The sequence below is a fragment of the Dromiciops gliroides genome, chromosome 2 (assembly GCF_019393635.1).
Source record: "Dromiciops gliroides isolate mDroGli1 chromosome 2, mDroGli1.pri, whole genome shotgun sequence".
Taxonomy (NCBI): domain Eukaryota; kingdom Metazoa; phylum Chordata; class Mammalia; order Microbiotheria; family Microbiotheriidae; genus Dromiciops; species Dromiciops gliroides.
The window spans coordinates 402,353,065-402,377,362 of NC_057862.1; the positions used below are offsets into that span (position 1 = coordinate 402,353,065).

The following is a 24,298-nucleotide window of genomic DNA, read 5'->3' on the forward strand; positions in this document are numbered from 1 at the left end:
TTAATTACCTTGGTTATAATTCCAGATGAATGAAATTTACATGAAAAACTTTTTTTTTTTTACAATTTAATGATATTCAGTAGAATTTAAACTTATTAAGGGCAGAAATTACTTGTAATTTTTCTTTCCCTATGTCACAGCATAATGTCTGCATATAGTAATGTTTAATAAATGCTTACTTAATTGAATGGAATACCATTCAAGAGTAGTCTTAACTCCATGATGGTTATCTGTAGGAAATTCATGCTGAACATTTAAATAGACATATGTGATTCAAATGAATGGGTAAAGATTTATCCATGTCACAAATACACATGCAGTATAGGAATCTCAAAAGAATTAAATCTTACTATTGCTTTTCATTTTGGAATCACAGACGACTAGGATTTCCTTACAGGTTTTTATAATTAGAAAGGCCATGATTTAAGAATCCCCAAATCACAATAATCACAAAGTATAAAAATTATAAAGCAATGAGACTCAGTTTTATGTATTCCTATGGCAAGTAAGGGGATAATAGACTGAAATATCCTAAAACTAATTTCTACAACATATAGGACAGCAGATGGATCTGGCCAATCAAGAAACCAATAAGAATTTATTAAGAGCTTCCTTTGTGCTGGATACCATACTGGATGCTAGGGATACGAAACCAAAATGAACAGTCCTTGCCCTCAAGGAACATATTTTGTGAGGTAAAACAGCACACATACATATAAGTTTGTACAAAATATATACAAAGTAAATACAAGATGCTTTCTGTGGGAAGGACCCAGTGTCTGGGGAGATGAGAAAAAGTCTTAGAGAAGGTAGCATTTGAGCTAAGCTTTAACTCTAGAGATTCTAAGAGGCAAAGGTGTGTATAACAGCCTAAACAAAGGCAAAGAGAGGAGTTGCAACGTTGAATATGAGGCATAAAGAATTGTTTGGCTAGATTACAGAGTGTGAAGGAGAATAATGTGTAATAAGCCTGAAAAGGTAGGTTGAAGCCACACTGTCAAGGATTTAAAATATCAAACATTGTATGGATTTGATCCCAGAGTCAAGAGTTTATTGAACAGAAAGGAGAGTGACATGGTCAGATTTATACTTTATTAACATAATTTTTGAAGTTATATGAAGAATGGATTGGGGAAAGAAGAGATTTGTAGCAAGGAAACCAACTAAGAATCTAATGAAAAAGTCCAGGCAGGAGAGGTGATAAATGCCCAAATTAGGCTGGGATCTGTGGAAATGGAGAGGAAACTGAATTGAGATATTGTGTATGTAGAATTAACAAGATGTAGAACCAATTTGATACGTGGGTAAGGGATAATGAAGAGTCAAGGTGTAAGTCTAGATAACTACAAGTATGGTATTACTTTCAACAGAAACATGAAAGTTAAAAAGTTATGTTTTGGATATGATGAGTTTGATTTGACCCATTCTTCTAGAAAGTAAGGCACAAATAGACCAAGAGAGCTAAAGTGAATGATGATTCCTTAAGTAACATCAAAGAAATTCTATAAATCCCTTGTGTGCATCCTTATTTAGCTTAATCATGAATGGTGAATCTATTCAAAAGGTACCTGAAATCTTTTACTTAAGACTGGGGGGTATTAAAAAGGCCTCAACTCACTTGACCCTACTGACTATAAAAAGATATTGGTCTTAACCACGGGCACCATTCAGGAACAATCTATAGTTCTGGAAAAATCTGGTTTCCTCAAACTACTAATATGTACTTCTTTGCCTTTCAGACATTAAAATCAACAGCTGGGGGCAGCTAGGTGGCACAGTGGATAAAGCACTGGCCCTGGATTCAGGAGGACTGATTTCAAATCCGGCCTCAGACACTTGACACTTACTAGCTGTGTGGCCCTGGGCAAGTCACTTAACCCTCATTGCCTTGCAAAAAAATACAATTAAAAAATCAACAGCTAAAATTTTGGAGTGGCTGGAAAACCTCATTAACACAAATATCCTTGTATTCATGTGTACATCTCTCTCTGTGTATATATGTACCACCAAATGATTTGCGTATTACTAAATGCTGTGATTAGATTTTAAGGAATGTGGGGCTCTGTTCCTTTAGGTACTGAACCTAACTGAAATACAATTAGAATTCAAAATCAAAAACAGTAAAAAGCTTATGACTGAACAGCAGATGATGTACATAATACAGCTAGGCAGTGCAATGGATAGAGCTCTGGACTTATCATTAATAAAACCTGAGCTGAAATACTGTTTCAGACATTTATTAGCTGTGCCCATAAGATATCTGGGTGCTTCCCTAGGCAAATCACTTAACCTTTCTTAACTTCAGTTTCCTCATCTGTGAAATGGCAGGGGTGGGGGTAATAATAGCATCTCTCTCACAGAGCAGTTTTGAAGATCAAATGAGATAATATATGTAAAAGGCTTTGGAAACCTTAAAACTTACAGTTTGTTGTTATTATTATTCAAATCAAGCTCCATGTAAGACCGGTTGAAAAAGCAATTTCAGATAATGTGAAAACAGTAACTAAAACATCCATATCCTTTGACCCAAAGAGCCTACTGTTGGCATATACCCCAAGAATATCAAAAGCTGAAAGAAATGTCCCATATAAACTAAAATATTAATTGCTGCACTTTTTGTGGTAACAAAGAATTAGAAATAAAGTAGATGTCCACTGACTGGGAAATGGTTAATCAAACTGGTACAAAAGTGTAATTGAATATTTAGTGTACCATAAAAACAACCACCATGAATTCAGAAAATCATGGAAAAACAGAATGAAGAAAGGAAAACAATATACATAATGACTACAACAATGTATGTGCAAAGATTTTTTTTCCAAAAAGGAACCAAATACTGTATAATTATAATGATGAAGATGGGCTCTGGAGAAACTTGAAAAAGGCACCTATCTATCTCCCTTCATTTCAGAGGTGAAGGAGCATGGAAGTTGAATTTTGCACATAACTTTGTAAAAGAATGATGTGATGATTAGTTGTGCAAAACTGCTTCTTTTCCTTTAAAAAATTTTTGTTACAAAGCCTAGATCTAAAGCACAGGATAGGGGTAAAATATATATTTGGAAATAAATTATATATAAAATGAAATTAAAATTAAAAATAGCGAATATTTAAGATTTGGTTGAACTCAATACAGATAATATTCTATTTCGGTATAAGTTTCATCACCAGCAATTATAAGCCATGATAATAAAAAATATAACAAGACTACTAACAATGAAAACTTGAACATGTTATTTCTTAGTAGAATGCTCATTGACTAGTCTAAAAATGTGAAATAAAAAATTGAAAGTGAAATGATAAAATGAAATGGTATTATTAAGCAAGGTGTCAAAGAACCTTCACTAAAATCCCATTCTGATGCCTCATATATGGCAGTATTGCTTGCTTAGGTTTTGTCAGCAGAGTATAAGTTTGGCAGATACTACTAAGCCAGGCAAATTTCTAGTACACCCTTGGTAATGGATTATATGCTGAGGAGCAGGCTAAGTACATTTGGAAAGGTTCATCACCAGAAGGGTAAGCAACAAATCATTTTTGATAAGAGCAACTTGAGGAAGATTTCAGAAAAACCTGTAAAGACTCATATGAACTGATACAAAGTAAAGTGAGCAGAACCAGGAGAATATTGTACACAGTAACATTATTAATATATGATGATTAACTGTGAATAACTCTGCTATTCTCAGCAATACGATTATTCAAGATAATTCCAAAGGACTCATTATGAAAAACTGCTATCCACCTCCAGAGAAAGAACCAATAAAAACTAAATGCAGACCAAAACATACTATTTTCCACTTTCTGAATTTGTGTGTTTTTCCTTTAGGTAGGTGTCTTCTTTCACAATATGATTAATATGGTAATATGTACTGTATGACTGAACAGGTATAATCTATATCAAATTGCTTACTATCCTAAGGAAGGGGGAAGTGAGGGAGGGAGAGAGAAAATTTTGAACTCAAATTAAAAAAAAATGTTAAAAATTGTCTTTACATGTAACCGGGTGAAAAAGAAAATATATCTATATATAAACATTATATATACATAAATGCACATATACACATATAAAAGCAAATCATGAAGACTATTTACCAAGGCATAGAGGACATGCAAGCTACATCAGTAAAGGCAGTACTCACACTGACAAAATAAAATCCTGTAAGTACTGAATTTCAGAAGACCCACAAAGCATTATAGATTAACATAAAGTAATACAGCATGGCTGTTCAATAATACAAAAACTTTCCTAAAAACATGGAGATGATGACATACAACAATCATAAGTAGAAATGTTTAGTTCTTAAAGTTGATGAGAGGAAAAACTGCCACATGCAACCCAAATAGTAACTACAACTACATATTAAACTATGATAATCATATAATTATATATCATCACATTTATAAACAATATGGTATATATAATAATTAATATATGTATTAATAAATATAAATAAAACATATTTATATATTTATACATAACCCACATGAACATTGCCAAGATGAGAGTTAAGGTAAAAAGATTCATAAGTCAAAAACCAAACTTCTCAAAGTATAAAAAAAGAACACTAGCCAGATTATAATTTTTCAAAAACAATGAGTCACTATGAAACCCAAAAGGTCTAATTACAGAGGAGGCTATAAAGAGATCTGAATGGTAGAGAACTTCATATTTGATCCTGGAAGTAACAGGGAGTCTCTGGAGTTTATCTAGCAGGAGGGATGACATGGATCAGACCTGTGCTTTAGGAAAATCACTTTTGACAGCCAAGTGGAAGATGGACTGGAGTGTCCATCTAAACTAAGGGAAAAACAACAGATTTACAGAGCTTTTCAACTTATTGACCTTTTCCATAGTACAGCATTATAAATTATAAAAGGCAGCACAGTGTATTAGAAGGCTGGACTTGGGGTCACGAAGACCTGGGTTTGAATCATTCCTTAGGCTCTTATTAGCTCCTTTACACCTTGGGTAAGGCACCATAACCTCAGCCTCAATTTCCTTATGTGCAAGAATGGAGATAAAAACACCTGACAGGACTGTTCAATGAGATAATATATATATATATAAAACACTTTGTAAATTTTAAACTACTATAAAATATTGGCTGCTTTAGTACTTGACTTCCTATCTACTTAGCATGGATGTTATGAGAATATATGCTAAGAATGACTTTTTTAAACCTCCACAAAACAAAGTCCAGCACCAATTAGAGCTCTGTAGGAGGACCCCAATAAGTTGGCTAAGTACAGGAGAACAAGTCCAATTAGAAATTGGACAGGTCAAAGTTCTCATGACACTTAGGAATGGAATTAGGTCCCTAGGTGGTACTTGTACTTCCCGCTTGGGTGAAAAGGGGAAACCAAGTCTTCCACAAAAAAGAAAGAAAACTCCCCTTTCTCTGTTACTCCACATCTCAAAACCCTTTGACATAATCTTTTCTCCCTTTACTTACTCCTAACTCTGAAGAGGTGGCCCTTTTCTCCAAGACTAACCTCTCTTCTTATATCCTTCATCTTCTCCCTCTACCATTTATACTGGCAGACAACCTCCACATTCATCTTCTCTTCTAATTTTCTATTTCTCCCTCCCTACTAATTCATTCTCTACTACCTACAAATATTACCAGGTCTCCTCCATTCTTTTTTTGGGGGGGGAGCAGGGTAATGGGGGTTAAGTGACTTGTCCAGAGTCACACGACTAGTAAGTGTCAAGTGTCTGAGGGCAGATTTGAATTCAGGTCCTCCTGAATCCAGGGTCAGTGCTTTATCCACTGTGCCACCTAGCTGCCCTGGTCTCCTTCATTCTTCTTCTTTTTTTTTTTTTGTGTGGGGGCAATGAGGGTTAAGTGACTTCCTCCATTCTTTAAAAAAAATCGAGGCTTGAACCAATAATCTCCTCATGCTTATTATTCTAAATCACTCCCTCCTTTTCACAGCCCAAATCCTAGAAAAATATGTCTATACTCACTGCTTCTATTTTCTCTTATTCACTTCTTAACTGTGTAATCTGGCTTTCAATTTCACTTACCTGAAACTACTTTCTCTAAAGTTTTTATTGTTCAGTCATTTTTCAGTTGTGTCTGACTCTTTGTGCCCATTTGGGGTTTTCTTGGCAAAGAAACTGGAGTGATTTGCTATTTCCTCCTCCTGCTCATTTGACAGATGAGGAAACTGAGGCATACCGGGTTAAGTGACTTGCCCAGGGTCCTGCAGCTACTGTCTGAGGCCATATTTGAACTCAGGAAGATTCTTCCTGACTCCAAGCCCCACACTCTATTCAGTATGTCACTTGGCTGCCCTCTCCCTAAAGTTACCAATTAATAAATCCTTTTCTCAATCCCTCTCATTCTCTCTGAAGCACCTGACACTGTTGATCAACCTTTCCTTTTTTCTCTGGATTTTTGTAATCTGGATCTCTTTTATGTCTCTTTCTTCATGCCTCAGTCTCTTTTGCTGAATCATTATCTGTGTCACATTCCCTTAACACATGTGAAATGACCCTATGACTCTGCCCTAAAGCCATTTCTCCTTCTATTCCCTATTTCTCCCAAGTTCAGTTATCTATGCAGATGACTCAGATTTATTTATCTAGCACTAATATATCAACTGAGTTCCAGTCTCACATCACTAACTGCCTATTGGATATTTCCCATCATCTTAAATCCAATATACCCCAAATCCTATTCTTTCCCCTCCCCCACTTCTGAACTTCTCCATTTCTGTCTTGGTCACTAACTTTCAGCCACCCAGGTTCCCAACCAGAGAATCATGCTCAAGTCCTAACTCTTCTTCCCCCTACATATCTTATCATTTGCCAAGTCTCTCCTGGGACACAGAGGATTTAAATGGCTTGCCCAGGATCATATAACCAGGCTCTAGAGTAAGGAAGCCATGAGTAAAAAACTGGCCTCAAATCCAGCCTCAGATACTTATTAGCTCTATGACTTTAGGCAAGTCATTTAACCTCTGTTTCCTCAACTTTTTAATGGTAATAATAATAGCACCTATCTCCCATAGTTGTTGTGAGGATCAAATCAAATAATATTTTTAAGGCTTTGAGCATAATGCCTGGCACATAGAAGGATAGCTGCTAGTATTATTGTTGTTATTAGGTCTTCCTAATGACTCTAAGGTTGACTTTCTAGCCACTTTATTTTTCCCACTCTCCAAAGTGGAAGATTTAAAAAAAAAATAGCTGTTACTTGTTATATTTTTGTAGCACTTATAAAAAAATCTACTTCCAAACATCCTTTTATTCACTTCAGGAAATGTATGCCTTGTAGGCAGTCACCATTCATTCTCTCACACATTCGTCATAGTAACTTAGTCAAGTAGATAATCCAACTATGTGACCTTTTCATACTTTTAAAAAATATAGAAGAGAGGCTTAATAAATAAAGAGCATGCCTCAGAGTCAGACCTGGGTTCAAGTACAGTCTTTGAAACATACTAAACATTCACTTACCTTCTCAGTGCTCTAGACAACCCTTTTAGAATATAAATTGGAGAAAAGTGGTTATTGGTAGAGGGTGTTTGCTCATTGTGAGTTCTCTAAACCAATAAAATAACAAGTCTGCCCCCCCACCAAAAACAAATATTGAAAGTTTTAATTTAGTACATTGTATTTGGATCCTTAAAAGGACACAAAGATTATATTCAGTTCAGTAGATGAAAGGCTACCAAAGAAATGCTTTTCAAACAAGGGTTTAGAGAACAAAAGCAGGTCTTGATTTTCATGGTGCAGGAAAAGTTCATTGAAATGGTACTCAACTAACCAACATTTTTCTCATAGTGAAAGTCATAGGTAGAAAGTTCTACACTAAAAAAACCAGCTAGTTTTTTTTTTCAAACACAAAGAAAGTTTCTGTTCAGACACTTGACACTTACTAGCCATGTGACCCTGGGCAAGTCACTTAACCCAAAAGTTTCTGAACACTCTCTTCCCACATCAAGGTCACTTAAACTGTCCTAATCTTCAACTGGCAATCAAATAATTTCTGCTAAAGAATTAGCTGCTAAGGTTTAAAGAGAAATCCCTCCCCCAAATATGTGCATTTTAAAAGGGAACTACAGGGGCAGCTAGGTGGCGCAGTGGATAGAGGACTATCTATCAGGAGGACCTGAGTTCAAATCCAGTTCAGACACTTGACATTTATTATCTGTGTGACCCTGGGCAAGTCACTTAACCCAACTGCCTCACCCCCCCCCCCAAAAAGGAGAACTACAAAATATGGAAAAGTCAAAGACCCAGGCTGGCTGACTTTGCTTCTCTGAGAGATAACCTTACATTCTTCACACTCAACAAAGGGTTAACTATCATTCCTCTAACTTGACACAGGATCCCTAACCTAGAACCACATTGGGGAGAATATTTACATCATTCACTGGTGCACTAATTTTTTTTTTTACTTGGGGAGTTTCCTTTGTGCCTTTTAAAATTCCAAAGTATAAATTTAAAAGTGTGCCATGAAAATAAATCTCACCCTTTATTCACATCTCATCCCCTACTTCCCACTGACCCTCACTGTCATCCTCTGCAGCTGTACTCCACACCCCCATGTCCCACTGCAGATATACCTTCCTCTTCCACTATTTTCTACGGAATGCTTAATACATTATTAATAAAACTGTTTTTATCTTAAACCTTTTCTTATTTCCACTATTTTCTAGCTCTAACTAAGAGTTGCCTCAAGGCTGTTGACAGTGCATCCACCCATTCAAGAGCTGTTGTAATCTCCTAGCTCCTCCAATATCCACTTTTAGACTGTGTCTCTATCATTATCATTCAGGACTCTCTCCTTTTAGGTTCATTCATACCACAATTTATCACCCAATCAATAGTCTAGTAGCTGTTATTTAATGACTCCTTTGACATTCCCCTTCCTTCCTCAGTGAATTCACTGCCTGGATCATAGTTTCTCTCTCCACTCCAACTCTTGCCCTCACTCTAAGGGACTTCAACACACATTGATAGTCCTTCAAATACCTTAACTTTTCAGTTCATTCTCATGACTTCCACTGCTACTCATCTACACAGAGATCATCATATCAATACCCATAAGTGTTCTAGTTCCATGCTCATGAACTCTGATATTCCTTTATCTGATTGGTCTATTATCAATCTACCTTTTCTCTTTGGTTTACAATCCCTTTTCCTGTTCTTCATTTTTTGACATGTCAGTGAATTCATTTGAGTAATTTTTAAAAGCATCATGTAAATTAATCAATGAATAAGTATTTAAGTATCTACTATGTAGCAGGCACAGTAAAAGATCTTGAGGATACAAAAAGTAAAAACTGAAATCATCTCTGCCCTGAAGGAGCTTATATTATTTTAGAGACAATGTGTTCTAATCCTCCCTGGCCATCCATTTCCTGATCTATAAAATGAGGTTCCTGCTAGGACTAAATAAGAATATCTAGTTTTCAAACATGGAAACACAAATTATAAAAGATAACTTGAAAAAATGCTCCACCTCACACATAATCAAAGAAATTCGAATTAAGACATATTAGAAACACCACCTTATTTATACCCATCAAATTGCCCAAACCAATTAAAAGCAATGAAACTCAATGATGGCAGGAGGAACAGGTACATTCATTCATACTAGTAGACTTAAAAATAGATTAAATCTTTTCAGAGAACCCATGGTCATATATGTTACAAAAATCATCTTAGAATAATTTGACTATTAATATTATATGTAGTAACAAAAACAGCCAAAAAGGGCTATCCTTATAGATTTTCATAGCAACATTACATGTGATTATAAAAGAAAGTAACAAAACTTAAAACAAGACAACCATTAAATAAATTGTGGTACATTAATAAAAATGGAATATATTACAGTATAATAAAAACTGACAAGTGTGAAGCATACAGATAACTCTAGAAAGACTCTTATAATGCAAAAAAAAAGGAGAACCAGAAAAATAGAGGATACACTGTTACCATATAAGTGGAAAATGAATGTTCTGAAATTATAAAGAACAAACTTGACTCTAAAGATATGCAAAGTCCTCTCCTTTGCAGAGATGGAGATGTAGAACATTACAAATAATGCCAGGTTTTTTTTCAATGTATTAATCAGTTTGGATCATTTTTTCCTCATTTAAAAAAGCTCAAAAGAGAAGGGGAAAGGATACATAGAAAGATCTGGGTGATATAAAAACAAAATATATCGATAAGATATCTTTTTTAAAATAAAGTGAAAAAATTCCAGGTTCACATTACATCAACATAAGAGAACATTCTTCTCTTAGGAAAACTGTAAAAAATTGATAATGCAAATTACAAATGGATATACAAATCTAACACTGTGTCCTACACACAGAGTAACATACCTGTTTAGTAGAAAAAACTAAGCAGGCTCTTCCATCTGGAAAACTGTTAGCAAGTAAATTATCATACTGTAGTTTAAAAATATATCTATCAGAATGTTCATTAATTCAAACTGGCCAGACATCATCGCCAACAGTCAACCAACTGCCACCTATGGTGCCATGCAAGTCAGCTTAGATGAAACAGCAAAGCATCCTCTGGGAAAGATAGGAGGTAGCCTGTGCCAACTGAATCAAACCAATATCACCAACACCTTCCTTCGGAGGGGTATGTGTATGTGTTTATGTGCACCCACAGATGCACACACACACTTAGTTAACCATAAGACCCCACTGCTCAATAGATATCAGAGTTTACTATAATAAGTTTTAAAGCTAGTGCTCATCATGCAAAGATACCAATTATTTTTGTCTTCAAAGACTTGATAGAGGAAATAATCATTTTTAAAGAGAAACATTACAAAGAAGAGGAAGTATGAGGAAGATCATGATATATAAATAGACCAAATATCATACTGTGTACTGTGGTTCCCCCACTTACTAGCTAGGTAACTGTAGATGTCAGTATCCTTATCTATAAAACAAAGGAATTGGACTTGATGACCTTTAAGTTCACTTCTAGTTCTATGAGTCCACAATTCTACTTCCATTCTTTTTTTGGGGGGGGGAGGGGCAATGGGGGTTAAGTGACTTGCCCAGGGTCACACAGCTAGTAAGTGTTAAGTGTCTGAGGCTGGATTTGAACTCAGGTACTACTGAATCCAGGGTCAGTGCTTTATCCACTGCACCACCTAGCTGCCAAGTCCACAATTCTAAATCATGTTGAAAGAATTTATTAAGAAGGACCTTGTTGAAGCTGTTTTTTGTTTGCTTGTTTTGGTGAGGCAATTGGGGTTTAGTGACTTGCCCAGGGTCACACAGCTAGTAAGTGTTAAATGTCTGAGGCCGGAATTGAACTCAGGTCCTTCTGACTCCAGGGCCGGTACTCTATCCACCGCACCACCTAGCTGCCCCCGAAGCTGTTTTGAAAAAGTGATTAGGTGTGTTACTAATGTTTAAAATTTTTAAAAATTAAATGACAGCAAAAGAAACACTGACAACTTAAGTGAGTATGATTCAAAACAAAAGTTGTTCCAGATGGCAAAGGACAGTCAGGAACTAAGGTACAAATTCAACACATTAACCCATATAATAAATACTGGCACCGGAAAACTCCAGTGTTTATACTTGGTGTGTCTATATTTGATTTTCACATTTAATTTATGCACTCATCTAAATCCTGCCCACATGCCATTAGTAGATGCTGTGTAACAAGCTGTGTTATACACTGTGTCAATTTATAATTGCCCCCTGTTGATTCACTCATTGAAATAATTGGACAAACAATGTATCTTATCCAATTAGATCATTTGTTATGATTAGTTCACTCAATTCTTCATAGTAAAGGAAATAAAAGTATAATTTTTATTAAAAATTTTATTTGGAGGAATAATGCACTATTTTAGAGTCATCAAATATAAAATGTTTTAAAGACAGTCCGTTTAGGGAAAAAAAGGAAACATTAAGTAGGTGAAATGATATTCTAGTATTTACTAGTTGTAATAGTGCTTATCCTGGAAAAAAACATTTTTTCCTTTTAACCAAATTTTAAAATACATTTTAAAAAAGCTTAAATGAGGATCATTGGTGTAACAGTTGAATGATGTGCACTGTTCATGGCAACCCTAATTAAGATTTTTAATACATTTCTAAACCAGTTTTAAGTCATTGTGCTTCTTCTACATAAACAATCATAAGGTAGGCAGCTCCATGTGACATTCATCATTTTATATTTGCTTGAAATGTACCCACAAGCAGAACATCATTAGTTATGGTTATACTATATCAATACTATACTATACTATATCAGCAGCTTGGGAAAATAATTGAGTTTCTCCACCATAAATTCCTTCCAAATGCTTTAAAAAAAGAACAAACCCCAAACATCAGTTTTCAAACATGAATTAGATTTTACTTTTTTTTAAGAAGTATAAAAAATATTGGCTTACTTTTTTAAAAATTCTATTGTCAAAATCAATTCCTGTGCTATTCTAAGGAGGTAAATCACAATTTGCACTATTGTCTCCTTAATTGTTTAATTCATCTTCTGCCTTAATTAAAGATACTAAAAGTTACTTTTAGTACAAGATATGAATTTCTATTCTTATACTAATTTAAAAAAATAGCGGTGGATAATAAAGGAGGCAGCTTTAGTAAATCAGACTAAATAAATAAGGAGGTCAAAAAAGGTCTTAGAGACATCTAGTCCCATAAGCTTCTTTTCAGGAGAGGAAACTGAGGCCCAGAAGAGTTGAGTGTTCAAGATCACACATATGGTACCAACCTAAGCTCAGATTCAAATCCGTATCTTCTGATTTTAAATCCAGTGCTCTTTTCACAATTACTAACTTTAAAATCAAGTAAAAGTAAAGTATTTATTAAGTGTTTATCAAGTGCAAGGCATTGTGCTGGGGATATAAATGTAAAAAATGAAACAACCTGAAACTTCAAGGAGGTTAAAGTCACATAACAGAAATCAAGCGTCTCAATATACCATTACATAATCTAATTTAGTAACATGCCCAGAAAGAAACTGCTATTCGTGGTCTTCAAATTTTGCTAACACTTCAAAATTCTTATTTTCCTAAATTAATAATTCTAAATTATTATATTCATACTTCCCTCTTATTATTTGTACTTTATATTTTAACAAACTGAACTCAGGGATCTAGGTTTAAGTATATTTATGGATTGAAGAAGACATTTCATTTTAAATTACTTGTGGTGACACAAAATATCTCTTCTTCCTGAAAGGTAATTTCTTAATAACCTAACTGGCAGTTGGGCAAACCACAGGCAAACAATGAAGTAGAGTAGGTTTGTTTTTTAAGTTTCCCTCCCCACAGTCTTTTCCTCTTTTTAATGCTACTTCCTGATGCCTAGTATTGATTGCCTTAAGGCTACTTGAGTTCCCACTACAGGACTTCACTTTTTGAGTCTGCCCTACCTAGCAAAAATGTTTCATTTCTTTTTCAGATTACATCCCATTTACCTATCTTACAAATCATTTTGACCTAGTCTAACCCAATCCACACTAATGGTGCTAGCCAGTTTTTATGTATTACCCCTTCCTTAGGCCATCTTTGAATTTTAATTTAGGTTCTCCAGACAGAATGTCTTAATGAAGAGATAGCCTAATATAATTTAAATTGTGGCTACTCTTGGACCAAGATTTTTTGTCCCAGTTGCTTCACTATCAAGCTTTATGACTTCTGGTAAATCACTTTATTTCTTTGTATTTCCATTTCTGAACTTGTAAAATAGGTATCAAAAGATTTAGAGCTAGAAAAATGCCTTCCTTACAGACCATACAGTCCAAAACTTTTATTTTAAAGACATAGAAAATAAGGCCCAAGGAAGTTAAGTAATTTGTCTAAGTAAGGGGTAAAGCCAGGATTTATATTCAGGTCTTAGAACTCCAATTATGGTCTCTCATACTATACCATAATGCCAGTGAGGCAGGATAATTGACTTCAAAATTCCTGAGAGGATAAAATTAAATCAGTAAAAAGTTATACAAATGCTAAGCATTTATTATTAGCAATAATAGTCTTAAGAGTAACTCAAATAATTAGTATTCAAACTTTGTAGCAGGCTATACATATATTCTGGGGTAGACTGACTTTTGGTTGCCCCTAAATTCATGTTTTATAGGGAATTAGCTATTTTACCCACGTATCAGCAGGGTCTTGGAAGTTGTAAACTACTAAGTTTTAAAAGTTCAATTGTTGTGCAAATGTGTACTTCAGAATGCTACTGTAGAAACTTTCAGAATTCATTCCTTTAAAATGTATGTGACATTTTCCATAAGTCACAAGTGACAACCCTATTTTCCAGAAATGAACAGGAAAATAGAAACAGTAATTTTAATCCCATATATTTACCATTAAATGACACTAGTTTAAATGAATGAAATGGAACCAGTCAATATATTTAAACACTTTCAAAATACTCATGGAATCAAATTATCTTATGACTATGAATTCAAAATGACAGTATATACTTACATACACCCATTTCAGAATTAGTTACTGATATTGTAGCTAAAGTATAATATTTGTTTGAAAATACTAGCTAAAATGGAACTACTCAATTATGTATGGATTTCATTTATTCAGACCATCATTTTCTTCCTGTTAAAATGGTTATCAATGCAATGATCAAACATGATTCCAGGGAGCTAATGATGAAAAATGCTACCTACTAATTGTCAGAAAGGTAATAGAATCAATATGCGGAATGAGATATACCTACTTGACTACACATATTTGTGATAAGGGTTTTTTTTTTTTCCTTAATGGGAGAGGGTGAGTGTGTGAAAGGAGTAAAAGGGAGAAAAAATAAATTCCTTGATAATTTTAAAAATAAAAATTAAAAAAAGATAGATCCTTATTTCTCATAAACAGTCAAGAAGTAGTTTTCTTCTACTCCAAAAGATTATTACTAATACAAATGCCAAATCTACTTCTTCTACTGTCACTTATCACTTTATCATTAGGCCTTTATCTCAAGGAATTTCTTCATCAATTATTCCTTATTATTTCTATACTCTAAACATGAAAAAAAGCCAACCATATCATTCTACCATAATTATTCTCAACTCTTTTTGTTCTTACCTATTACTAGGAGAGATACTCTTAAAGTTATGTAGATAATCTTCTTCAACATCAACATGAACTAACATTGATCAATGCCATAAAAATTATGTTTATATGGAGGTATTCTTTTATCACCAAGCCTTTCCACCAAACTCCACTATTTCTTGTTCAAAATTCTGAACCATTTCTTCTCTTAACTCTAAGTTTTAAATCACCTCCCATTTTCATTTTTTTTTTAAACCACTCAGGTCCTAAAATTTGCTAATAATTTCTACTGTCACTTTGCTCTTATTACTCCCCCATTTGCAAATTCTTTACTAATCTCCTTTTACAATATGCAATGACTTGATAATCTTCAAACCAGTGCAACAACATTGCTTATAATATCTGAACTGTAATTTATATACTAAAAAACATTGAAACATTTTAAACCGTGCAATTCTTCAATGTATCAAAGATTTAAAAAACTGATTCCCCTCAACTGTCTTTGGAAAATCTAAAACTTTTACCCACCAAAATAAAATATACATGAAGAAACAGAAATTTTAATTTTCAAACTTCACTAGTTTACTATAGATACAATTTTTAATCAATTTTTATTATAGATCAATAATAGCAGATACAATGTTAACATGTTTCTTTTTAGAACAATTCAGTATGGTTGTTCCATTTAAGATATTGAGAATTTATTCAAAATATTGATTAGTTTACATGAAATAAGTTTTTAAATTTACATATTAATCACCCACTGAGCAATTCTGCATTTTCTTTTTTTTTCTTTTTGCAAATCTGCATTTTCAAAACAAGTGAATTCTGTTTAACAGGTATACTTTGGTATGTGCTAAAAAGAGGACAAATATCTATTCCAATTTATAACATTCTATAGAATGATATACTGTAGGCAAGGCACTCTGCAAACTTTAAAGCACGATATAAATTGCTATTATTATTAGAAATGCTTCTTCAAGATCCTAACTGATTAAATATCCAGGCAAAAATCATCCTAAAATGGGGATAATAAATTACTTGCAAGTAGCTACTTCCGAAGTTGTGGAGAATGAAATGAGACAACCTAGTAATGCACTTCTGTAAACCTTAAAGCCAGTATAAATGTAAACTATTATAATGTTTCCCTGAAATTAATTGTTCAAATTACTCTTCCTTTGTTTAAAGACAGATACATAAAACAAAAACTTCATGGAAGTCTACTAAGAAAGGCCAGAATTTATAAAATCTGAAGACTTTTTAATCTATTTTCTCAAAACAACATTGAGATTATGCTGGGTGATGTATCTTAGGAATTATTTCCCACTCTCCTACAGTGAAAAAATAATCTGAAGGTTAGTGTGGGTGTGAAGAGCTACAGAACATGGATATAGAAGCTCTGCCTCCTTTAGAATGAATTTTATTGTCTTGTTTTTAAACTCTAATGTAACCAGTGAAACACATTTACTTTATTGAAGAATTTCTAAAATGAATTTTAATGTATGCTTTCTATAGTAAGTTTAGCACTAGTGCAACATTAAGGCTTTTCTTTTGCTTGGGTTTTTTGCAATAAACTTTAACATTTCAAAATCAAAGTTCCTTCTACTTCCTAAATAATACATTAGCTAAGATAACAGAATATTAGAAATTTTGAGATTTTGGGAGATCATCTGGTGTAATACTCAGCCTTCAAATAATATAACATGGCTTCTAAAAACATTCTTTTGTGTATATATCTATATATATCTGTAACTGGTAACTAAGAAATGTATTATTAAAAGTAGAGGTAAATAAATATAGCATAGCATGCCAAGCAGAAATAGAGGGTTAGCTCAATATAAGAAATATTTTTTAAATTATTAAACCAATTCTACTTTTAACAAAATTAATTGATTTAAACTGAAATCTTAACCTACTTACCCAATTTTTGTCTTCTCTTTTAACTTGGTTGAGGAACAAGTTTTTGTTTTCTTGCTTTCTTTGTCTTTTGGCTTAGATTTCATTCTTCTACCTTTTTTTTCGTCCTTTCCTTCAGTTGAAACACTGGGAAAGTTTTCAGGGCTCATTACTCGAGGAATGTTTCGCTCCCCTCGTTCCTTTGCTTTCGCTATTGCCTCTGATATAATACGATTAGCCTTTTCTTGCTTGCTTTCTGATTCCACCTTTCTTTTCTGCTTCTTCTCAGACATGGCTCTCACCTGGGTATTCTGTAACTTAGCATATGTCCCAGAACCATCAGTTTTCTTAGAGGAAGGAGGCTGAAAAAAACACACAACAAAACCAAAATATGTTTTACAGAAGATAATGAAATATATCTAAAGTAATTCCCATAAACATTTGGAACTAGAAAATTCTGCTTACCTAGTAAAGTTGAATTACATAAGCAAATATATAAGTGAAGTAAACATATCTGAGAACATAAAGACATTTTGTTTGACCAAAAAGTACAGTAGGTTCAAAACAAACAGAACTGTGACTTTTAAATTAGTATTGATTGCATACCAAAAACAAAAAACAAAACCCCCAACAACTAGATGGAACAGATTCATTGAAATTTTCATAGCATTCTTGGTCATCTCTGCAACTGACTAATTCAAATCTTAATCTTATAAATATTTTTGTGCATTTGGAATAAAACTCTTTCCCCTCCTTTTTGAATGTGTAGACTACAAAACTAACAAAAGTATGTAAATTATTATCTAAATTTAGAATTATTAACTATATGATTTATTAGTGAATTTAAAAAAATCTTTTTTATAAGCAAGTACAATCTGGGATCATTTGTATATGTGTATAATCTCATCAAATGTCAGTTAGCAAATATATAAAGTACCTTGTATAAAATTGAAAAACTTTTAGTTCTATGAGTTTATCTGCTTATTTTCTCCTATTCAAACAATTGTAGAGACAATTAAATTCTAGTAGTTCTACATTAAAAGTACTAATGTTTTTGAAATATCAAAGAAGGTAAATACAAGGCAAATTTAAAAAAAGGAATGGAAAGAATTTCTTCTTCAAACACACATGCACACAAACAAATACAGAACAGATCACAGTTTTGCTATTTTCTCACCCGTAAACATGCCTCTGACTACAGGAAAGGGAAAAACCACCAGGAATTTCCAAACACATTTTCAGGCAAAATCCAGTATATTTCACTGGATACATTTCCTATACGTGCCTCATCAAAGGCTTCACAGCAGTGCTGCAGCACTGGGAAAGGAGGCAGGGTTTAGGCTCACTCACTAAATGCCACCTTAAGGCCTACAGGCTATAACAAATAACCAAGACTCGAGAAAACAGCAACAAGCTCAAGATGGCGATGCAGTACGACTCCCGCAGCAGCAGCCAGTAATAAGGAAGGTTATTCAATCCCATTAGCCTTTTAGCCCAAAGAACCCCTCCTCCTCCCACTCATTCAGGCTTTCACTTACCCTTCCTCTTGGCCTCTTCACTGAAGACATTTTTGGCGTCAGACAAAGGCTTGCCCTCTGCTTTTTCACCACCCCAGGCAGTGCTCAAGAGAAAAGCATTGAAAGAAGATTCCTAAATGGCCTATTTAGCAAGCTGCAACCAAGATATGAACAACCCTCCACAAATACACATTGTGATTTATCAACATATTTCTTCCTTGACAAGTATATATCCACTGTTTAGCCTACTCAGGTATGACAAAGACTGTCAACCTCTCCAAAAGAGCTCAGTTTCCACAAAAGCTGTAAGCAGATAGCCAGATTCCAACAAAGCACAGAAAGAAATGAATGCACAAAGCATCAAAATGCATCAGCATGAATATTAGAGATGTCGTTAAAAATACTGACTCCTTCTGCAGAAGTAGGCCAGCAGATGGTGCTACCAGTTATTATTCCATTAGACTCTGCAATTTAACCCCCAATGGACTGCTCTTCCCTACATGTGGCAGGGTTGTTAACTCTTACTCTGCCACTTCACTCCTTCGGTATAGTATTTTTTTTAAATTTCAAAGAAAACACTGACAATAAAAAACCTACAAAACTATGATATGGCCTTACATATGCACATGTACACATATCCATATATATATATATATATATATCCATATATCCATATATATATATATCTGCACAATTTCTAGCAAAGAAAAACAAAAATATTTATAATATAAAAATACTTTAGGATAATCAACGAGTTAAGTGATTGCTCCAGGAAATGGCCACATAACAAGTTTGAGCTCTCTTAGAAAAAAATCAGAGTGAAAAGATTTTATAGGTTCTTTTTAAATGTATTATACTTTAAATAAAAAAAAATCATTAGTGCAGATATCTATATTTAAACTCACAAATATAATTTGTTATTTCAGCTTAATGCTCCATAAAAAGGAACCAACTACAAAGGCCTCCTAACTACGTTTTAATTTTTAATTAAAACAATATTTAAAATCCCTTAATTTGAAAATTAACAATAAATTCATCTGTCATTTAAAAATCACATCAAATTAATATTCCTTTTGTACCTTTGTAGTAAACACCAAATAAATTTTAGTGTTAAGCTTTTCAAATATAGTTTTAAATTTGTTTTCTTAAAAGGTGTTAATTTTGTCAATAAATTTTAAGTACTAAGTGTAAAACCAGCAAATTTAATTAAAAAAATATTAAAGTACCTACTATGTGGCAGGTGTACTGTCCTAGGTGCTGTTTCCTGAAAATTCCTTTCATCATCTTAGGAAATGTTTTCATTTAAAATGTATCACTACAATTAAATTTAATAAATTAGTTCCGTTTTAAAGATCAGCTCCTCTGCTTCTCTTGGCTATAGTTATTTGACTTTTTACTACCTTGTTTTTCTAAGTTGTAAAACAGAAAAAAATACTAGTGTTTTGCATGAGATATGTGAAGAATAATTACTGAGAATGGCTCGTAGAATCAGCCAGCTCATCTGAGAGGAGCCCCATTGTTAATATTACAAAAAATTTGTAACAGAAGGTAAACGTTAAATTGATATAGCCTAACTAAATTCGACTATTTATAGAAATCATTGATAAAGTAGCATTGGCATGGTCCAGAAAAGCCCCCATATGCATAAAAGGATCAGCTGAAATATATCCAATTTGTTTTTTGGCAAAAAAAAAAAAAAGTTCCTGGACAGAATTTTTCATGAATTTTCATGTCTAACTAGTAGTGATTGTACTCACAGATCCTGGTTCTAGACTGATTGATTTTGATTGATTCTTTTTTACCCTCTTCACTCTCTCTTCTCATCATGGCTTTCTTCTAAGTCTCATACAAAAGAAACCTCAGTATCTCCCACCATCTCCAAATCAATGGGAGAGATGTTTTGGTTCTCCACTAAGAGCCCCTTGCCCCGCACTAATTTTCAGAATATCATACCTTCAGCCACCAATTACTTCCTTAATTTGCTCTTTAGCCTATTCGTCTTTTATATTCCTCCTTAGACCCACTCTTTCTCAAAACTTCCCTTTTTTCTGTTCAAGTTACCACTATTCTTACAGTCAATGAGATCTGCAAACTTGGAATCATCCCACACCTCCTTCTCACTCTTTGCTCCCTTTACCCCATCAGTTGTCAAACCTTGTCATTGAATTCCACAAAATTCCTTGTACCATTCCCTTCTCTCCTCAGAAACAGATATAGGTCCTCAGTCCATCCTAGGTCAGTTCCTCAACACTAACCATAGCCACAACCGCCTAATATGAATTCCAGCTTCTACTCTCTTCCCTCTCTAATATTTTCTCTATATAACTTTTGAAATAATCACCCTAAAGCACAGGTCTGGCCATGTCACCTCCATGCTCAAAAACCTTCAGTCAGTGAGTGAATAAGCATGTTACTATGTGCCAGGCACTGTGCTAAGTGCCAGGGATACAATGAAAGACAAAATACAAAAGCCATCCCTTCATTCAACATGAAAAATAACAATATATAGATGATATATACAGAATAAATGGAAAGTAATGCCAGAGAAAAGTTCCCCACCCCCCACCCCACCCAACACACATATTCCCTAGGATAGAGCTTCAGAAAGAGAAGGATAGAAAGAATGGGAAAAACCTCTTGCAGAAAGTGAGATTTTAGGTGAGTCCCAAAGGAAGCCAGAGAAATCAGAAAACAGAAGTGATAAAGAAGAGTATTTGAGGACAGCCAGTAAAAAAAACCCCAGTCAGAAGATGGAACATCAAGTGGGCCAGTGTCACTCTATCACTGACTGAGGAGAATAAAGAATAAAAAGAATAGAAAAGTAGGAAAAGTACAGTTTATGAAGTGCTTTACGTGACAAACAGTATTTTATATCTGATTCTGAACATAGTAGGGAATCCCTGGAGTTTACTGAGTAGAGAGGAGTCAATTAATCCTGTACTTAAGGAAAATCATTTTGGCATCTGAATGGAGGACAGATTGGAATGGGGAAAGACTTGAAGTAGGGAGACCAACCAGAAGGCTCTTCAACAGTCAAGACATGAAATAATGAGACCCTGCACAAGACTGGCAATTGTTTAAGCGTAGAAAAGGGAACATATATGAAACATGTTATGAAAGTTTTTACCTACCTACAACAAAGCTTGACAAAAGTCTGGATATGTAGGGTAAGTGAGGAAATGAGGATGACACCAAAGTTATGCGACTAGCTGACTGGGAAGATGGTGGTGCCTTTGAATAATAGGAAAGTTGGGAAGAGAGGATTTTGGTTTGAGAGAATAAAAAATTGTCAGTATGCATCTAAAACCTTTCACAATCTGACTCCAGCCTACTTTTTTGGGTTTACTGAATCTCACTCCCTTTCCCCTTTCTACACAGACTTTGGTACAGTCAAACACGACTACTTCAAACGGGCTTGACTTACTGCTACCAGGACTTGGCACTATATTTTTTTGCCTCTGTTTTTATACTTGCTGTCTCCCATGTACTCCCTCCCAATTCTTAGAATCCTTAGCTTCTTTCAAGACTTAAAATAAGGGAACAGCTACCTGAAAAGGAGGCAGACCACCCAGCTCTCACATACCTACTCTGGTAAGGCCCTGAACTGAATAATGACCAAGAAATCCAATAAGAAACTACAGTATGTGACTTCTTCCACCACAGCACTGCACAAAAGTCCACTGTCCATGGGCAATAGGAAAGGAGAGGGGATCCTGTCACCGAAGTTAGTACCATTACAGCATAGACTCCTAGTGCAACCAGAGGCTGGACAAGTACAGCTTGTAAAGTTATGTTTAGAGGCAGAAAGAGTGGAAGAATCCCTTGAGAAAACCCTAGGGAGTGGCAGCTGGCAGTGACCAACATGGTACCATAGCACTCAGACCATGACAGCTCAGATACAGTGGCTTCATGGATCCTAACACTCTGTCCTGAGAGCACAGGGGAGGGGAACCTTGAAGATCCAGAGCTTGGAATCTTAAAGATCGAGGTGATCCTAACTCCAGGAGATGAAGGTCAGAGCAGGAACCCAGGGACCCAGAGCATGGACAAGAAGAGATAACTGACACACCTAAAAATGAAGCAGGAATGGAGCATGAAGAAACCCAGGGGACCCAGAGCAAGAACAAGTGGGGTCAATCAAACCACCTAAAAAAGAAGCAGGGAATAGAATGTGGCACTGACACAAAGCCATGATTCAGGAATTAGAGCTGGAGAAACAAATTTAAGAAACAAAACAATCATTATTAAAAATCTTTGCAAATGTAGAGATCTTCCCAAAGGAGATAGTAACTCTAGAACTATTTCAAATCACTGAGCAAGATCCAAGGAGTTTTTTATTGGTAGCAGATGAGAAGATAGTTCTTTGAGCACTTATTTAGCTGCATCTCCGTAATTTTGCTGGAAATGTCCCCAAAACCACCAGACTTGCTTCTGGCCCAACCCCTATAGCCATTATTGAGGGAAGAATCATTGTGAAGAAAAATCCTACCTTCCTCATCACCACCGGCAACAACTGTGGACCAGTTGCTGCCAACAGGTAGATAAACATCAGAGCCCTGGGAGGGGCAGTGCCCTGAGACTACTGGTCCAACTTCCAGGACAACATCTAGGGAAAGAACTCCTGTAGGGAAAGGATCAGTAATCCCTACCAACTCTCATCTACATACCTACCACTTCCAAGGCAGTACAACTGACACAGTAGTGTATTCCAAGGGAAAGAGATGTGTGTCCACCAAGTCAAATCACCACCACCTCCTTGACCACAGTTGCCTCTTAGACCCTAATGAATAACCTGGACCCTAAGCCCAAGGGAATATCAATGCTCAGCACCTTCAGATATCATACTTTGGAAGTAAGCATGATATAGAAATATAACCTGGCAACTGCTCCTGAAAGTGCTACAGCCACATCTATTGAAGACTCAGAAAGGAAAGTCCTTGTTCTCAAAGTCCTTGGCACCTTAAATATCAGAAACTGATATAATTTTATCAGTGGAAATTACATTAAAGAAGAGGTATTACCATCTGCTTTGCTACTGAACACTTAGAACCATGGGACCTTTTCCATCTGACTTGCAGCTGGAACCTTCCCTATGTGTTGTAAGCCTCAATGAAATGTGAGCTCCTTGAAAGCAGAAGCACTTTTCTATTTCTATTCCCAGTACTTAGCACAGTGCTTTGTATATAGTAAGAACTTCTTAAATGCTTTATTCATTAGAGACTCGAAGATGGGGGGGGGGATATTTTTCCAAAAGGGCTACATAAATACATCAAAGAAAACAAGCAAGAGATTTTTAAAAAGGAGGTAAAATCTCTTGAGGAAAAGAAGGAAAGAGAATAATTATTTTAGAAGAGATAGCAGGAAATCTTACCCAAAAAATGACACCCCTGAAAATTAGAACACACGAAAGAGAAATCAGTGACTCCATGAGACAGCAAGAAATATTAGAACAAATTCAGACCAGGGGGGAAAAAATGAAGAAAACTTATGATATTTAAAATCAAAAGCAACTACCCAGGGGCAGCTAGGTGGTGCAGTGGATAAAGCACTGGCTCTGGATTCAGGAGGACCTGAATTAAAATCCAGCCTTATACACTTGACACTAGCTGTGTGACCTTGGGCAAGTCACTGAACCCTCATTGCCCTGCCCCCCCAAAAAAACAAACAAAAAGCAACACCTAAAAAATAATTTGAGAAATAAATGAAGAATTATTAGATTCCTTGAAAATTTCTAATTACAAAGATACACTCTGAACACTAGATTTCAAAAATTCATAATGAAGGGGCAGCTGGGTGGCGCAGTGGATAGAGCACCGGCCCTGGAGTCAAGAGTACCTGAGTTCAAATCCGGCCTCA

The 24,298-nt window shown here is 34.9% G+C and overlaps 1 protein-coding gene across 12 annotated transcripts in view; it reads right to left on the bottom strand.

Annotated features, from left to right (window-relative positions):
• CHD9 (chromodomain helicase DNA binding protein 9) overlaps positions 1-24,298 on the bottom strand; it is a 257,680-nt gene that overhangs the window by 110,701 nt on the left and 122,681 nt on the right. For 8 of the 12 annotated variants that reach the window (XM_043982156.1, XM_043982163.1, XM_043982161.1 and 5 more), the window contains exon 4: positions 16,950-17,287. In XM_043982156.1, coding sequence (XP_043838091.1) covers positions 16,950-17,287 — 338 coding nt within the window. Of the gene's footprint in view, positions 1-16,949; positions 17,288-18,102; positions 18,356-18,463; positions 18,837-24,298 lie in introns of those variants that run through there. The other 4 variants (XM_043982167.1, XM_043982165.1, XM_043982164.1 and 1 more) reach the window with 2 other exon arrangements.